At 52.9% G+C, this 18067-nt stretch overlaps 1 protein-coding gene across 8 annotated transcripts; it reads right to left on the bottom strand.

Annotated features, from left to right (window-relative positions):
• Nucleotides 1-4778: 4778 nt before the first annotated feature.
• CNGA2 (cyclic nucleotide gated channel subunit alpha 2) lies at nucleotides 4779-17893 on the bottom strand. Of its 8 annotated transcripts, XM_029996495.2 has the most exons (8): nucleotides 15307-17893; nucleotides 14974-15022; nucleotides 12860-13016; nucleotides 12566-12676; nucleotides 11882-12052; nucleotides 9376-9483; nucleotides 8824-8930; nucleotides 4779-8134 (listed from the first exon to the last, which is right to left on the bottom strand). In XM_029996495.2, the coding sequence occupies exons 2-8, from the start codon at nucleotides 14981-14983 to the stop codon at nucleotides 6711-6713; spliced, it is 2088 nt and encodes a 695-aa protein (XP_029852355.1). In that variant the 5' UTR covers nucleotides 14984-15022; nucleotides 15307-17893; the 3' UTR covers nucleotides 4779-6710. The 8 variants fall into 8 exon arrangements, with proteins under 8 accessions (XP_029852355.1, XP_029852356.1, XP_029852358.1 ...); XM_029996496.2 differs by having other exon boundaries at nucleotides 14166-17893; XM_029996498.2 differs by having other exon boundaries at nucleotides 14610-17893.
• Nucleotides 17894-18067: the final 174 nt, after the last annotated feature.

Here is an 18067-nt window from a genome sequence, read left to right as displayed (position 1 = left end):
GATTACAAAGGGAGCAGGGTAACCAATTGCAGCATCACCATCTGAGGACTCAGAAGCAAGGATGATCCTGCAGGCAAGGACTTTTGTTCTGGCTATGCTCCAAAAGCTTCTCAGAGAAGTGCCAGTGTACCTTTAAAACTTCTTACCTTCGAAACTGCCCTGGCAGCCTCCTCGGCAAGGCTTGCATCCACATCATGGGCCTGGGCCCTGAGAGGATCTTCACCCTCTGCCTGGTGTGTTATCAGGGCTTCCTCTGAGCTCTGGGGAAAGCCGTGGGGGATTGCAGGCACATGCTTAAGGCTCCTTCTTCTCCACTTCCTCCAGCCTATCTTGTTTTCCCCAGGCAGCAGCCTGCTCTACCCAAGCTATTGCAGACCACCCCCCCTAGCAAAGCATCCAGGCAGTTCTTCCCAGAGCACAGCCAGACACAGGGAGAGCCAGCGGCCACTCACCCGGTGTGTGTCCGTCCCATCCCGCACCACATGCAGGGATCACAGCGCTGGAGGAGATCAAAGGTCCTGCTACAACTGCAGGTAATCCAGCCAGGCAGGCAGAGGGATTCACTCTCTGTTGCAGACTTTATCTGGCTCCAAGAAGGATAAGCCTAAATTCTCTACTGTATTTCCCCTCCCTCCCCTGCACCTTCTAGTCCAGAAGATGTAATATGACATGTGACCAAGACCAAAAGGCAATGTTTAGGAGCATGTCCAGGAAAAACATGTCACTTGGGGCAGGAGGGGACCAGGGTGACTGAAGTCTCAGAGGAAGGAGACCTGCAGTCTACAAACATCCCTCCTTGCAGACTCTGGCTCTGCGCGCTTTCACCCTAAACCAACTGCGTGGAGGAGACATGTCCCATCTCAGAGGCTAGAGGAACCAGACAAGGCAGATGTCACCACAGGAGGTGGCAAGCTTACAGGCAACCAGTCCTGTGTCAATGTCACCCAGCCCAAGCCTGGATCCTGGCTTCAAGATTAAACTCAGACGCTACCACTGCAACCCTGCCAAGGCTGCCTGCACTGTGCAGCTCCCAGCAGTGGGCAGAGCCTGCTAGGCTCTCCCAAACCCCACCTGGCACCAACTGATTTACTGACCACCGTCTCGGCTTGAGCCTTTCTCCCATGGACCACCAGCCTGCGGAGTTCTCTTAGGAGACCACCTGCAGGGCTGGGCTGAGGAGGGCACCAGGGAGAGCCCCATGATGGGGCAAGGAAGCCTTCACCCTCAGGAGCCTCACGCTACTGGGTCAGGGGGAGAAGGGGTGTTGGGGAAGCATCCCAGGGATTTCCCTCCAAGGGAGACAGCTGAGGAGACTTCACCTCCTGCTCACCCATTGCCCTGAGCTGCTGTCATGGCAACACATGCTCCGATTCAGGAAGGAATGGGTACTTCTGCTTGTTTAACCAAGGAGGAGGCAGCACCCTGGTATTTTGAACTGGGAAGGAGGAGGGGAGCAAGTGAGACAGTCGGCATGGGAGCTCACAGAGAGCCTGACCTAGACCTGCACGATGTGCAGGTCTGCAGCCTCCTGACACCTGCAAGAGGGGTGCAAATGTCAGCCACATCAGCTCTGCTCCCCATGGCTGGGAAACGTGCTCTTGGTGATGGAGATACTGCCCCCACGCCGCACCGAGACCCCACATGAAAATGGGTGATAGAGGGCTTGAGCTCCACGTGACAAAACTGGGACTGAGCACCCACCAGTCTATATGACATACTGGGTGCTCAGCACTAACCTTCCCCTCCAAAGGGCAGACCACACCTCAGTGAGTCAAGACTCACTGAAACACCTCAGGAAGCTCCTCAGATAATCATGAGGGGCTGCAAAGAAAACACACATTGCCTAGCACCACCAAACCCCCTTTGGCAGTAGCTCCTATGCTGGTGGGTGGTAGCTGTACTCTCCAGCCATTTCCCAGGAGCAGCCCCAGGACACAGCACATCCAGCATCACCCATGGACCATGAGAACAAGCTGAGCATAGAGCCTTTTCTTTGAAACCCCACTCATACCTGCAGGAGAAGCAGGCAGTGCTTTGATTTCAGAGCTATTGAATCCAAATGATCATGAGCAAGCCATCCCTCCTCCAGGGAACAGCTGCATGGCAGTCTGGTGACCTTCTACACCACCTCCACATCCCCGCCACTGGAGAACAGGTGGAAATCTTGCTCACAGCAGCCCTCTGCATGCAGTGCCTCACTCCTGGGAAGGCAGCACCAGCAGCACACAGGCAGTCGTGGTTCCCTCGGGTGCAGAGGAGACAGGAGCTGGAGGAGGCAAAGCCATCTAGGGAGTCCTCAGAGGGGCCCATGCTGGAGAGCCTGGAGCTGCCTCCAAACTTTCCTGATTTTCAAGAGACTTCAGTCCAGCTGAGCCCATAGGAAAGACATGATGCAGTTAGGAAGACAGAGCAAGACTGGAGCTTGCCCACTGCTTTGCAGCACTGAGGTCTTGGCTGGACAGCCAGACTCCATCTCAGCAGTGCAGGGCAGACTGCTGCAGCATCACAGTGCTATGGAGAAGACCATCACCAAGTCAGCAGCACCAAGAGCTGCCCCTGCCATGCCACACGCAAGAACTGCAGTCATCAGGGATCCCAGTGAGCCGCGAGCCAACCATCCCCACAACCTCTGCGTTTCACACCTTTTCCCCAGCACTGCATGTACCATAACAGGTCTTCTCACCAGGGTGAGCCTGCTGTGCTGCAAGACTCAGCAGCTTCAGGCTTCATGCCAGACGCTGAGCTCGAAGCCAGGCCTACTCTGCAATCCCAAAATCCAGTGGTCCAAACTTGTATGAACCCTGCTTGCAGCTTGCTGACCTAACTTACCTCTGGAGAAGGGGCAAAGCCAGATGGTCTCCTGTGCTGCAGTCTCCAGCCCTGCTGTCCACAGCCTAAAGAGAAGAGGTTATTTTGGGCCTTTTCTTAAAAAAAAAAACACAAAAAGGAAGCAGCCAGGAGGCAGGACTTATCACTGTTGTGTCCTGGCAAGCTCTCTCCATTTCCCCCAGCTGTGAAACAGGTACTTATATTTCTCAGAGGCCAATGAGAGAGCTTTTTCTGGGTATCAGCCAGCAATGATTATTTCATTCCTAGAAGTGGTGCTCAGAAAGAAGGAGGGAAACCCAGTACCATACAACGCATTTATGGTTGATTCACCCAAGATCCCAGCCCTTTTCCTGCAGCTCTGGTAGAGGCAGGCAAGGTCTGAAGAAGCACCCTTTGGTAGCAGCACTTTTGCAGAAAACATCCACCGCAGAAGTCAGGGGTTTTCCCTGGTTCGATGGCACTGGAAGGGGTGTCTGCCTGGTGAGGGACACACATTCCCCTCCCTGGTCTGACCTCTCTGGAGGTCAATATATTTGCTCCATATTTAATGTCTCCCACCCACAACACACAGCTGAGAAAGCTTCTGTTGTATAGAGGATTATTTTTTGCAATGGGAGAGATCTAAAAGAAGGAAATGAATGATAATATATGGACAAAACAGTTTGATGTATGGTGCATGGGCAAGTCTCTGCAGGGCACTGAGCAGACCCTTACAGTGGGCACCCTCAGGTTTTCCTCCTGGATGCCAGCCCTGAGGAGCAGCCTTTGGCAACCCTGTGCTCCCCATCTCCAGGAGAGCCTTACAGGAGAAAGGTATGTACCGAAACTACCTGCAAAATGGGCAGCAGCCAAAGCTGTATCTGCTGTGCCCCATGTCCGCTCTGCTGGGAATTTAGGCAGCCTGCAAGTGCAGCTGTGCCATTGTGTGCTTCTCTCCAACATCTGCCTGTCCTGCTCACTGAAAAAATCACAGAGCTGCTGCTAATTTCATTAGCAGGCCCGTCAAGCGGTTCATCAATCTATGATTTCCTGGCTTGCTGCCGTGAGGAAACAAGCGGGATCTGCTCTGAATTCACAAAGCCGTCCTCTGGGGCAATTTGTCTGAAGGCTTAAAATTTCCCGAGTGGATTATTATCTCAGATTAAAACTGGGAGAGGGAGTGGTTTTGCTTCCTTTCCCCCTCCCCCCCCCCCCCCCCCCCACCCCAGAATAAGCCAGAATATCCCCTAAGTGCCAGCAGCTCCCCAACCTGGAGGCAGGAGTTGCCCTGTCCTGGAGACGGGCAGGGCCAGGCAAGGAGCACAGGCACCCGCTGTCCCGGGCCGGCTGTATCCCCCGACCACCGCTGCTCCACCGCTGCGGAGAAGCAAAGCCCCCAGACTCCCAACCTGCCACCCACGGAGAGGGGCGCGGGTTAGGTGCATGGGGCAGGCAAAAGGGAACTGAGAAGAGCCGGGGTGACGGAAGAGGCTCCAACTCACCCTCCAGGGAGCTACAGCTCCCACCGGCAAACACTCGGCTCTCCGCACCTGCCGAAACGCGAGTGGCTGCGAACCCACCGCCCGCACGGAGGGACCGGCGTCCGGCCCCCCGCAGCCCCGGGCGGCCGCCGGCGCTGGGTGCCGCCGGCCCCGGGTGCCGCGGCCGTTCCGCGGTTCACAGCACCCTCTCCTGGCTCCCTCCCCGCATCCGCAGGGCGACGGCGGCGGAGGTGGGTGCTCGCCCGCCGCTGGTCCCCCGGCGGAGCTGGGCTGGCAGGGGGGTTCTGCCCGCCCGCACCCTCCCCGCCCGCCGCAGGCAAAGAAGGAGCGGCAAATTCAGGAGCGATAAATCACAGGAAAGGGGAAAGCTGGGAGCCAGGGCTCTTGGTGTTATAAGAAAAAGCAGAGCAGAAACCACCTCAGATTCAGCCAAAATCATCCTAGTAATAAAAAAAAAAAACCCCGAAACACAGAAACCCTACAGTTTAATTTAAAGATGACAAAAACCTTTTTATCTTACCCCAAATTCTCATTTTGGTAATTTAACCTTCCCTCCCCCACCAATTCCAGAAAACAAGGCCATTATTTTTAAATGGAAAATTCTCATACAAAATGGGGAGAGGCAGTCTTACGTTGGAGGGAAAAGAAAGGACAAAGCAAATACACTCAGTTTTCCACCATAAACCTTTCCAGGTTGATACCTCCCCATGTGTCATCCCATTATTTTAGCCAAACTATTGGCTGAATTTGACCCAGAACATGAATTCCTCCAAAATTCCCTTCTCCACCAAATATTCTCCTCCTTGGAAACCAGCCCCAGCCCACCCCATGGACCCAGTGGGCAGGAGCAGGAGGTCCCGGATGCCTACATGCAGGTCGGGGCAAGCTACACGACAGAAGCAAGCACTAAGGTTGCATGCCCCAGTCCCAGCACCTGTGCAGTACTGTTAGGCATGGGTAGCATTACTGCTTGTGCTGAGGTTGCTGTTGCTTGCAGGGTTTTGGTGGCCTTTCCTGCACTGCACCCCTCACCAACAAGCTGCTCACACCATGGAGCCTGCAGGGCTGCAGCACAGCCCGGCAGATCTTTGCCAGCGCATGCGATGGTGTCGTGTTTTCACCCTTGCACATGTGTCCCCTTGGCTCTGCCACTCATTTCTCCTCCAGAAGGCAACTGGCCTGCAAAGCCCCCAAACTCCCACTGAGTACAAGGAAACCTCCTGCCTAAGAAAATAAATGTGTTCTGCACTCTCTCTCTGAGCTACCCACAGCCAAGCAAATACAGGCACAGTAGGGTCCCACCACTGCTTTGTTCCTTAAAAATGTCTCATTTCAGTCAAACCCTTCCTGGCACATCTGGCCATCATTAGCTGGATGAGAGACAATTACTGTCTTCCTTCTGCACAAAGCACAACAGGCTCTGTCGGGCCAGCGAGCCGCCGTCTTTACCTCTGTATTGTACTTATCCAAGACATCCATAGCCCAAATAGAAATCATGCTGCCTCCACAGTGGGAGGCCTTGGGAATGCTGTCCCCCCGGAAGGTGCAGTGCTTGGGGTACTGAGTGCCATTTGACAGCACCAAATATAGCAGGGGGAAAAAAGGCAGGCAGGAAGATGGAAGCTGCCTGCCCTTCCAGCTAGATGTCCAGCCTCAGTGTGGGTGGTGGAGATGACCTAGGTAGTGACAGTGACCCAGACAAGCCTCTCCATTTGCAGATATAAGAGGCACAGATTGGGCCGTCTTAGTTGATTTTTAGTATTTTGCAGGTAAGGAGTCTCTCAGTACAGACTGGGTGTCTGCAGACACTCAGTGAAGACTATTTACCTAAAGCGAGTTACAAAGGCCCAAACCAAAATGCATTTGTAAATATCTGGCTTGTGTTTCGGTCTCTGTCGTTGGGGTGGTTTTGTTATCTGCGAGGAATGCGGCATCTTCCAAAGCCCATCTCCTCCTTTGTCCCTGTGTGGATGGGTAGGTGGCACATGGCAGGCTCAGTCCACTATGAGTCTGTGTCTTCTCAACATACGTGGGAGGTCAGCATGTCCAGGTACCCCTCCATGCAAGGTTCATGTCCCACTTTCTATTAAGGCAAATAGGAGGAAGGAGGTGTGATGGGCACAGAACTTTTGCAGAAGCTGGAAGGAAATGTTAGCAGTGGCATTAGCCATTCTCCTCTTTTTAGTGATCCAAGTCCAAGGTCTCAGATCAAGGCAACAAGAAAAGGGACAAGCCAGAGGAGGAGCATCACCTGATTTGGAGCCATCTAAGGAGCTGCCATCAAGGCAGTGGCAGCAGCAGTGCTAAGGACCTGAGAGAAGTCACAGGATCTGCCTCGTGAAATAGCAAACACTGTCTCAGCACAAGGCCAGACATCATCTAGCTGATCTCTGCATCCCCTCATTGCGTCTCACCAGGTAAATCTTTCTCCTCATCCTCAAGCAGACTGTCTGAACTATCAGAGAAGAAGTCCTCCAGATCCTGCTGCCTCATCTTGGACTCCAGAACAGTGATGCGCTGCTTGAGCTTCATCTGGGCATCATTGTACTCTGTCAGGAGCCGGCCAATGCGGGTGTGCAGTGTGTCCAGGTTCAAGGCCAGCCTGTCCAGCTTCTCCTCCATGCTAATCACTTCCGTGCTTGCCTCTGCAGCTGACTCATCCAGCAGCCCTTCCTTGATCAGGATCTCCCGGCCACGGTCCTCCAAGACCTTTTTGGCATCAGGATACTCTGTGACTGCTTCCATAAGATCTTCCTTTGACAGGCAGAAGAGATCAGAGTAGCCCAAGCTACGAATGTTGGCTGTGCGCCTGTTGCCCATTTTGCTCCCTTTAATGTTGAGGATGCTGATCTCACCAAAGCAGCCTCCTGCAGTGAGCAAAGCATACTGTGTCATTCCATCATCTGCCACCACAGCCAGCTTCCCCTCTTTGATGATGTACATCTCTTTCCCAACGTCTCCTTTCCGGCAAACGTAATCCCCTGGGCTGAACACCTGAGGGCGAAGCTTCAGCACCAGCTCCACCAGTAGACCTGCCTCACAGTCCTGGAAAATCCTCACTTTCTTCAGTGTCTCCAGGTGAACGTTGATGGCAATCTCTGCCCTTAACTTATCAGGGAGATTCTTGAGGACTTCCCGTTCATCTACTGCCTTCTTGTTGGTCCAGAGGTAGTCAAACCACTTGATGACTTTGGTTTCCATGTCTTTGCTCACCTTGCGGAACTGCATGTAGTGTTTGATGGCATCAATTTTTGCCTGGAACTCTGCCCTAGTGGCATTCATTTTGGATATCATGGATCCCACATTCCCCACAATGGTGGCAAAGATGAGGACACCGATGAGGAAATCGAAGATCACAAAGAGGTACTCTTCATCACGCACTGGGGGAGGGGTCTCTCCAATGGTAGTCAAAGTCAACGTAGACCAGTAGAGACAGTAGATGTACTCCCGGGTCAGATACCCATATTCAGGGTCTGTGATGTTGGGATAGACCCAGGTGTCTGCTCCAAAGCCTATGGCCTTGGAGATGGCGTAATAAATGCATGCATTCCAGTGGATGATGACCAGGATGTAAAGAACCAAGTTGCTGATGCGGAAGATGTTAGGGTGGCTGGTTCTGGTCTCAGTCCTATCAAAGAATTCAAACATGCGGGAAAAGTGCAGTAGCCTGTTGAAACGCAATTCAGGGCAGTGTAATCCCACAACAAAGTATGCCAGGTCTGTGGGCAGGATGGACATAACATCCAGCTTGAACTGTAAGGTGTGGATGTAGTTATCCCGTAACTTCTTCAGGTCCTTAACCAGGAGGCCCTGTTCCAAGAAACCTAACAGAGAAGCAAATGATAGAATTATCTTGCCTTATGTTCAACTCTTCTGCAGGCTTTGCAAGCACTTCTGAGAAACATTTTATGGTATGCCATGCACATGTGTGCATATATACACAAGATCATCCAAGTACTACCAGTTCCACCTGATGTACTCAGTTTACAGGCTTTTGTTATCACTCAAGCCCTTCATCTGGCAAAAGCCACCTAAAGATATCACTAAGGGAGTCTGTTGCCACGAAGAAATGGGGACACAAAGGTTTCCATCCTCCAGATCATGAATTATTGCAGTTCCAACAGAAAACGTACAGCCACCTGCCATGTTCCAAGAACATTAAATTCTACCATTTTTCCGTGTAGGTAATTCATTAGCTGAACTGATGCAAAATCAGAGATACAGACCTTCAACCATGCCCGAATACTAATAGTAATGCAGGTAATTTTGTACAATTATTCAAAGGTGAAGTTGAAAGCTGGGATGATTAATCTTTCATTCTGAAACTTACTTCGTTTCTCAGATCTTTTAATTAGATTCTTTCTCTGGAGACTGCTTCATACTAGCGAGTGCCAAGGTAGACAAAATCCTCCTTCTAATGGACCTGTAGTTTAGGCCTCTCCCTTGCAGCTTATCTCCACTTTTAGGGGATTCAAGCAAAGCCCTCACAAGCCAGGATGCTGCTTCTGCTTACCTGTGCGCAGGTGGATCACTATGTCCCCAATGTAGATAGAGTCTGAGATGTAGTCTAACACCAGCCAGAGGACAACATAGGTCTTTTGCAGGTCATTGAAGCAAGCCCTGGAGGAAGGTCATAAAATAGGGTGATGAGACCAACACATCTCCATTATCATCTCCAGCTATTACAGCTGAATATAGGCTGATTCTGAGGCTCCTGACTCTACAACAGAGATTGGTCACTTGCCCCTCTTCTCCTAGAGATTAAAATGCCCTTCTCTGAAAAATCTGCCCTCCCTTGATGCAGGTAAAGCAACTTCTTGAAACCACCTCCCAAATGCACCTTGCAGCTTTACCCAGAGATCATGGTCCTTTCCAACCAGGGCCACAGAACGGATGCTCTGCCTTTGCACTGCAGAAGTCACAGTGATAGCGGGGAGTCCCTTTCCTTTAGGTTCCCAGCAGCCCCAGCACCACTAGTGTCAGCTGTGTGATCCTGGCTGAGCCATAACAACCATGTGAACAGGAGGATTAGAGGAGACAGGGACCCTACAACCTCCCAGCTCACCTGGCTATGAGCAAGCACCAGTTATAGAGGACAGGAACTGCAATGACAGCCAGCCAACGGTAATACCAGTCCCCTGCAGGGTCCACCACAAAGATCTGCCATTTTTTCCTGGAAGCAGAGAGAAGCCAGAGCTGGCAATGTATGAATAAAGGGCTAAGCATAGAAAATAGGGTTGGAAGGGAACCATCCGAGCCACATCCTTCATCCCTTGCACTAGACTGGCTCAAACATAGCTGCAGCCTGAGTGCCAGTCTGTAAGCTAAAACCAATCCCAGCAGTGCTAGGCAAAAATGTCCAGCACTGTTTAAGCTCCTTTATTCCCAAAACTGGGCTCAGTAAGGTATCAGAAGAGGAAACTGTAGGACTGTAAGGCAAAGCAGGTGGCCTACATGCACACAGCACCCCAGTGGCAGAGCCAGAAACAGATGTATGGAAGAGGGTGATCAGAAAACTTCTTGTTACATGACATTGCCTCTCCCAGTTGAGGTATGGATTGGTGCCAGATAGATCTTAAGAAAAGATTAGAGCAGGAAGGAAAGTGTGCTGCAGATCAGTGGGAGCACCAGGAGGGAATGCCCAAACCCCAGAGCAGCAACCCAGGGGGGCAGCTGGCATTGCAAGGCTGCCATCACAATGCTGCTCGCAGCTGCCTGCCTGCAGTCTGCTCAGTCCTGGGTCCAGCCTCTGAACTGCTCCAAAGTGTTTGATCCTGCTCATCTTGGGACTCTGAGATAAGATGTGTGTGCTGCAGTCACCAGATCTCACTGGAGAAGCCAGGAAAGAGAAACTCTGCAGCTAGGCTGATAGGCTTAGCTGCTGCAGCGTGGTAGGGCAAAACTCCCTCTTCCTCTCCCTCCCTCCCTCCCTTCCAGCTTTTGAACATGCAAAACTCCCTCCAGTGATAGGAAAAAAACAACCCACTTGCCAACGGATTCCCCCTGTCTACCCCACTGCTTCAGACAGCTTCAAAAGCAAAACCTCTGCCTTGAAGTCTCCTTCCCCAGCGGCACAGGCAGCAGCACCTGCATTGCCCGGAGAGTGTGGGGCGGTACTCGGTGCAAAGCCAGCGGCAGTCCTTCACATTCGCTCTGGGTACAGCCACAGGCAAGCAGATGGTCCAACCTCCCCATTAAAAGTGCTTATCTTTTGCTCAGAAAGTACGACTTAAATGTTTTTTGAGAAAGGGACTCTCTGCTCCCTGGGGCGTACAGCATCAACAAACGGGAAGCACTGACTCACCTGCAGCCAGCCAGTACTGTTCTAACACCCACAAGCACTAATAACCTCAATAACGGTGTTTAATTACATTGGTAATTTCAGCTTTAAATCACCAGTACTGCCCACGGCAGGTGGCCAGAGTCACTGACGTTACGCTTGACAGCAGACCCAGGGCTGGAAAACCAGGGCTCTGGGTTAACCCAGGAAGAGGGAGTAATCATCTGCCTCTTCCCAAAGGCTTTGCACCTGAGCCTGCAACTGTGGAGGCTCCCATGACCATGAACAGCAGCTCATGTTCAGAGTTACCAGACTCAGGGCTCTTCTGCTGTTTTGTAGGTCCTCAGCTCCGCAGGTAAGAAGTTACCGCCGTCTCCCCAGGAGCCCACTGGCACCAAGCAGCCCTTTCACAGCATGCTTCAGCTCCCTCTGATAATTAACAAGCTCCCCTTAATCTCACAGGGCAGAATGTTTTTTTCCGTGACTAGTAAAGACTCAGATACAAGGCTCAGATATTTTTCTCCTACAGAAAACAATTATTTCTTGGTGTTTTAATTACCATGTATAATGGTAGGGTCCAGAGTAGTCCACGAGCTTTGCCCTTTAATTAGCCAGCAGAAGAAAAGCCAGGTTATTACTTTTCACCAGGAGCATGAGCTGAGGAGATGAAAGGGCTGGATATGAAAGAGCCTTTACAGAAAGCTGCCGTCACAGTGTCTGCTCTTGGCGGGGCATGGGCAGCAAATGCACTCCCCTCATCTCCCTTCATCCTGCAGATGATGAATGAGACTGGCAAATCCCATGCGTTTGTACTTGCTGTGGTCTCCTGGGCAGAGACCCCACATCCCTTGGCTTGTCCCCAGCTCCTCATACGCACAAGCTGAAGGTGCATCTCTTTACAGACCCAGGGCTGGTTCCAAATGCCAACCCTAGTGTTGAACTGCTCTGAAAATGGGGAGGTCTGCTAGCTGTCACAAGCCATGCAATGTGTCTTTCCTACCAGGGCATGGACCAGGGGAGGAAGACCACACAGGTGAGGGACAGGCCAGGTCTTTTCCGCAGGGACAGACTACCAGGTCCTGTGTGCCTGCACAACAGCCCAGCAAAGCCAGGCTGGCTGCCAGGACAGTGGCTGGAGAGGGCAGGGAGGACCTTTCTCACTACTGCATCCTACCTCCCCCTTTCCCATCCTCATCCACCTCCATTAGCCATCACTGCTGGGAGCCCCCGAGCACTGTGCACAGCTGATCTCCAGCCAAGGGCGGCTGAGGCCACAGGAAAGGGACCCTACTTTTTGTTTTCCTCCTCGGTCTCCTCATCCTCTAGATCGTTCCCAGCACCTGCAGCCACTGTCTGGAGCTCAGGGCCCTGGAAGCGCTCGAGGAAGGGGTCTGGCCTTTGCTGCTCCTCATGCAAGCTCTTGTTGGCCCAGTCCCTCAGCACCAGCACCAGTCGGACTATCCTGGACAGGGGAGAGAGGCAGAGTCAGGAGGTGTCTGTGGAGCAAGGAGAAGCAAAAGCTTGAGAGCAAGTGGGGGTTACAGCTGAGAAAACTCTCACAGCTTCCTCTCAAGTCCAAACATTTCCTTTTTCCCCCCTTGTAGTGATGGTCTGGGACCAAGAATACACGAGCAAGAGAGCCCACCCTGGCAGAGTCCCACAGCTCCTTCCCCAATTCTGCTGCCATTCCCACAGGGACATGAGGAATGTGTGGGTGACTGGGGCAGAGTGAGGCTGCCTGCAAGGGAAAGGAGCCCCCGAGCCCTCCCGGGGCCCCAGAGGTGATGGAGCTGTCTCTTCCCGCAGCCCTCTCTGCGGGCACCAGGGCACACAGAGCAGCATTCACAGACACTGGTCCCTGCAACCCTTGAATGCCATACAGCAGGAGAGGATCCTGAACCCATGCAAGCCCCCAGTGACAAAGCCAGGCACAAAAGGCTCAGGCTCACCCCAGGCCAGCAGCACACACAGGTACCTGGCCAAGGCTTGTCTGCCTTGGAAAGCGGGGGCAGCCGGCTGCTCCCCCGCATCCGGAGGACCCCCTCTCTGCAGCTCTGAGGAGGTGTCATCCTGGGTTGAGCCGGTCCTGCAGTGGGGAAAAGGGGGTTCACAGCCACACCTTGCCATCATGGCACCTGCCCACAGCCAGATGAGGTGGAGGAAGCAGGCAACTGAGGACCATGCCAGGTCTCGGCAGACACACCGAACTGGCCCTCCTCTCCCCTGCCCCACCGCTGCCTCCCTCAACCAAACCAGGGACAAGCCTGACCTCCTGATGCTGAGCCCCGTCCCCTCTGTGTCACCATCCTCTCGGGCTTGGGTGGGTGGGCAGGGATGGCAGTTGGCTGGTGAGCTGCGCAGACCATTACTCTTGGCAGTCATCCTCCATGCGAGGAGACCATGGGCACACACCCTGGCCCAGAGGCCTGCAAAGAGCAGAAAACAGCCACAGGAAGAGCCATGCAGGACACACCACGTGGTTTGAACACAGAGATACAGCACAGCATAGGAAAAGAAGGTCAAACGCCATGGGATGTGCCCACGCCATGTTTTCCACCACCAGCTGTCGCTGATGCTGCAGTAAGAGTCCTGCGGAGCATTTCACCCTCTCCAAGAGATCCCACATCTGCCTGTGGCCCATGAAAGATGCTCTCCTCATTGTTCAGGCTCCTCAGCCATTGCCGGGGCAACAGCATTGCCAGTGAGCTGTGCCATAACAACAAGCCCACGGCTCTCGGCACCACTGCCTGCCCGAGGACAAAAAAATAGACCCATAAGGAATGTAAGCACAAGGCCAGCCCTGGCAGGGAGATGATGCTGTGCAGCAGCATGGGGTAGACTTTGCATGTACAAGGGTGTTTGCACCTGAGCAACCATCTCCCTTCCCCAGGGCACTGCAACCTACTGGTGGTCTGCCCAGAGAGTCCCACCTCTCGTCACCACAGCAATCTCCCCTGCATTGGAAATTAATGTTTTCTATTTAAAAAGACCCTTGCTGAGGTTCCTGATGGCAAGAGCTACCATCTGGTTTCAGAGAGCATCAGAGAAGACCCTACATTAATACGTGGAGGCTGCTGTGGAGCTGTTAAGTGTGGAATTTCATCAGGGTTTATCTAAAAAGTGAGAGATGCCCACGGGTCTTACCCAGCTCCAGCATCCCATGCAGCCCTCACTGTTCTGCTGCACCCTAGTATAGATCGCACCATGCAAAAGCACCTCACAGAAACACAGACTTGCACATGCGTGGACACAAAGGCACACAGGCATTGCCCAGCCCTACCTAGATCACGTACTCCCACTCTGGCCGCCCTGCCTGCTCCCCCCCAGGGCACAGTATGCCCTCCATACCCACAATGCATGGATAAGGCAGGTTCCTGGAGACAACACACTCATGCTCTCACACAGTGCAGCCCATGGCCAAGGCTCTGCTTGGACAAGGCAATGCCTTGTACACCTCTACCAACACACAAAGACTACATCCACGCTGCACACACAGGGACAGTCATGCAAGCCCGACCAAGCCACCTCCCTGGGGCAGCAGAGTCACTGCCAAGAATCTACCACTGTCTACTTACGAGCCTGGCGTCTCCCGAAGCCTTCAACACTTGGCTGCTGCCTAACGTGGGCTAGCAGGGGTGGCTGGGGAGCATCCCTGCCCCGGGAGCCTCCCAAGCTGTCTCCGAGTCCGGAGACTCAGGCTTTTAAAACACATGTAGAGCTGCAAAGCAAAGCTAGCACAAGCTGCGTGCACTCCTGCCCTTCTCCCCTGCCTAAGCAGAGAAGCAGGTGAGGTGCCCGGGCAGCAGCGGTGCGCAGGGAGGGTACACACGCGTGCGTGCGTCTCGTCACAACAGCACGCCCATCCCCTGAGCATCCTCGATGCCCGAAGCAGCAAGGCGCACTTCAGAGGAGTTAATAGCAGCCAGCTTTGTGTCTGGGGGATAAAAGGGGAGGAGGGAAATGTGCTGCTCAGGGATGCTCCATTTCCCCACCCACACGTCCCCTTCTCCCTCTGTCACCTCTTTGGTGGCTGGAGGGACCCCAGACATCTCTCGGGCAGAGCCCAGCTGGAGATTGCAGCCATCCTGAGCAGCTCTGGGTCCGGCAGCTCCCGAGTCCCCAGCAAACCTTGGGGAAGGATCACTGCCCACTCAGGGACAGGCACAGGTAGCAGAGCCCCAGCTGGGCTCAGGTCCTGCTGCATGAGGGAATGCACTGGCATTGCCTCCTGGGCCAACATCTTCTGCTCCCCTCCCAGGCCTCTGCCCTAGGGAAAAACAAAGCTGGTGACTATTTCCCTGCTTCACAGGCTGTGCCACAGCTACTGCTATGATGGGAAATTTGCAGAAGTAGCCACATTTTAACACCCTCCCATCCAGTTACCTCTTCTCATGCACAGGGAACAGGAGACCAAACATGCTGCTCTGGAGTCCTGGTGAAGAGAGATGCAGAGTTTGAAATGATCATGAAATGCATCTTTCACCAATTTCTGCCCTCATATTTTGTTCACAAAGTCATTCTAATGACCAGTTAGCAAAAAATTTGCATCCCCAAGGCAATAAGGAAGAGGTTAATTTTTACCCCCTTCCTCCAGCATCTGGCCCCTTGCAGTGGCTGAGGCTGGATCAGTCCCTGCCATGCACATAGAGTCCTGCACCATGCGCAGGGCTGGTCTGAAAGCACCAGCACTGGAGTCCCTTGCTATCAAAGCTTTACCTTTTTTTTTTTCCTCCAAAGCCTTAAATTCCACTTGTTCTGATCTCACTGAAAACCTGGACAGCAAGGAGCCCAGAAGAAGAAACGGAATTTTTGCAGCCTTGGCCAGGGCTGCTGGCAGCATTGGGTCCTTCCTGGGTGAGCACCCAGGAGCACGGGATGCATCACCGTGCTCTTGTCCCCACGCCACAGACCCCAGCACTGGGGACAGCTCACAGACCAGGAGCTCCTGCAGCAGCATGTGTCCTCCTTCCACCTCTCCTTTTGCTCCCTGCCTGCAGTTGCCTTCAAAAGCCACATGGGAACTCCAGGAGCCGCTCCCTCACAGCTCCCTCGAGCACCATATTGCACAAGACACTTTATTTTCCATGAACGTTGTTGTGGCAGTGACCCTAGGAGACACCCAGCCCTACCACATGTGCTGCCCTGGGACAAAGAAGAGCCAGGAGGAGGAAGCAGGGAAGAGAGAAAGGAAATAAATAAAAGCATCACACCCCAACAGGAATGGCATTAACCAGAAACCCTCCTCCTCCAGATCACCCCCAGCCAGGGTGGCTGGCCTGCGTGTTTTACACCAGCAGGCCAAACGGCCTGTAGCTCTAGAGATGTCAGTAAGCCAGCCTCCGATTAAATAAGCATGTGTGGCTGAGACATCCAGCACCAGGTCAGGGTCCTGCTGCCGAAGGAATAAATCTTACTTGTTCCCATCCACTGGGATACTAGGATCAGACTCCACGGTTGGCAGAAGAACACATCCAGAACACACGGAGTTTATTAAAATATGCATTTTACGGGTCATCGTTTCCAGATTTACACTAGGATTTATGCCTCACGTAAAAGTCATATTGCATCCCCTACAACCTGCCAATAATTAGCCTTTGAGAACACATACAGTCTGATCACCTCTCCTCCAAACACCTTCAATCCGCACATGGAAGGTGGTGTGTCCCCCAAATGGTCAGCCCTTCTCACCCTAAAATAAAGCTTAAAAAAAAGCCAACCATAAGCTTTCTCCAAAACATGTTTGCACCTGTCAGAGAAGAGAAACCAGCCAAACGATTTACTTACTTTCCTGGCACGAGTCACACAGCAGGAGCCTCCCTATACAGGCCTGTTGTGTAAGGTCCCCTGGTAACCTTGACCACATCCCTGAGCCACAAGCCACAGGAACCACCCCTGCACCAGTGCTCCCATCCCTTACGTACACGCTGCCACAGCACGGCATAGCATGCCAAGCCCACCACACCATCCTGGCTCTCATCTGCAATAAATCTCAGTACTCTCCTCAGCTCAGCTATCAGGCACAGGTTCAGACCTGCAATTACTTGTGGGACAGTTATTTATTAGTCAATGTCCAGCTGCCAGATTTACAGTCACGGATGCTAGATGCAGTTGCAGGCAGAAAACACCCAAGCATCGATGTCTGTAAATAAGCTATTGGGACACCTGGATGACCTGCAGATCCAGCTACAATTACTTATAGGTGGAACACAGAGGTCCTGTTAAGCCATGCCAAAACATTGCCCCCTGAGCCTGCAAGCACAACTCCAGCAGATGTGCTGGATGAACCACCAAAAGTATCTCAAAGTCACCTCAGATCCAAGTGTTACTAAACTCCACAGAAGGAAAGAAACAGCAAAGCTGTTGAACTGGGCTTGCTTTTAGCTAAAGAGCTTCTGGGCCTGGGCCAAGAATTCCCCTCACCTGTGTTCTTGCACCATTGCTGAAGTTACAGCTTGGCAGCAGACCTGGGAGCAATCCTACCCTCTGGCATTGGCAATCTAACAAATACCTACTGCTGCCCAAATGGGCAATCTTCCATGGCCTGTCTGGTGCTACCACTGTTGGTACGAGGTCTTATAATCCAGAGAGTCACCATGAGGAGGTTTCCCATTTAAATCTCTCTGGGAAAGAGCCAAGCTCTTGGATAAGTCCAGACCTCAGCAACGCTCTTACAATCACTTTGGATCTGAACATTTGCAAACCCACTGCTGAAATGCCTCCAGCAGGATGGGAGCCGAGGAGATGGTGGCACAGCAGCAGCTGCAGGGATGGGAGCTCCTGGGTCCTCTGGCTCCATACCTCCTAGAGCAGGGGCTATGGCACAGGAGAACCGGCAGTACTACCTCCATCAAAGAGCAGTTGCACAAGGAAGAAAAGAAAACCCACCAGCAGTTTAAAAAACACTCAACCACTCTACACAAGTTTTTGGGGTGGAAGATGAGGAACAGACCACAGCAGTTGGCTGAGGACTTTTATGGGGTCAGAATTGAGTTATCCAAGCTGGGACATGGTCAGGGGACTGGGCCCACCAGTCTAAGACTGTAACAGGACCCCGTGTCCGCAAACACCCAACACCTTGGTTTTGCATCTCCTCCGGCAGACAGTCCAAGGGCCAGTGGGTCTCCCATTGCTTTGCACAGGACAGACACCTCCTATGTCAGGCACCAATTTCTTATGAGACCTGGGCTCTTCGCAGCAGCACTGTCCCACACAAGCACTGACCCCATCAAACATACAAGGTGGCTGCTAGTACACACAGAGCATTTGCGGCCGCAGCCCAGCCCTGGGACTACACGTGTTGGGCCATACTGCTTGTACCCCACCTCTCCCTCACACCCGTCCACAGCTGCTGTGGCACGAGGTCCAGCTTCACCGTTTCCCTCGCCCACCTCTGATACTAGAGCATGGGAGAGGGATGGCACCTTCATTGTAATCAGAGCCTAAAGGACACAGATCCTCAAGGGCCTACAGTGCAAAA

This window comes from Aquila chrysaetos, chromosome 21, assembly GCF_900496995.4.
Source record: "Aquila chrysaetos chrysaetos chromosome 21, bAquChr1.4, whole genome shotgun sequence".
NCBI classification, from domain to species: Eukaryota; Metazoa; Chordata; class Aves; order Accipitriformes; family Accipitridae; genus Aquila; species Aquila chrysaetos.
Note: the sequence above shows the minus strand (reverse complement) of the source record. Positions and strands in the feature narration are given on the sequence as shown.

Excerpts from the sequence above, each read along its gene's own strand:
- CNGA2 (XM_041119182.1), bottom strand. Across the intron at positions 12,053-12,565 it reads GGCAGACAAGCCTTGGCCAG|GATAGTCCGACTGGTGCTGG; the intron begins GTACCTGTGTGT and ends TCCCCTGTCCAG. Across the intron at positions 8,135-8,823 it reads AGTGATCCACCTGCGCACAG|GTTTCTTGGAACAGGGCCTC; the intron begins GTAAGCAGAAGC and ends CTTCTCTGTTAG.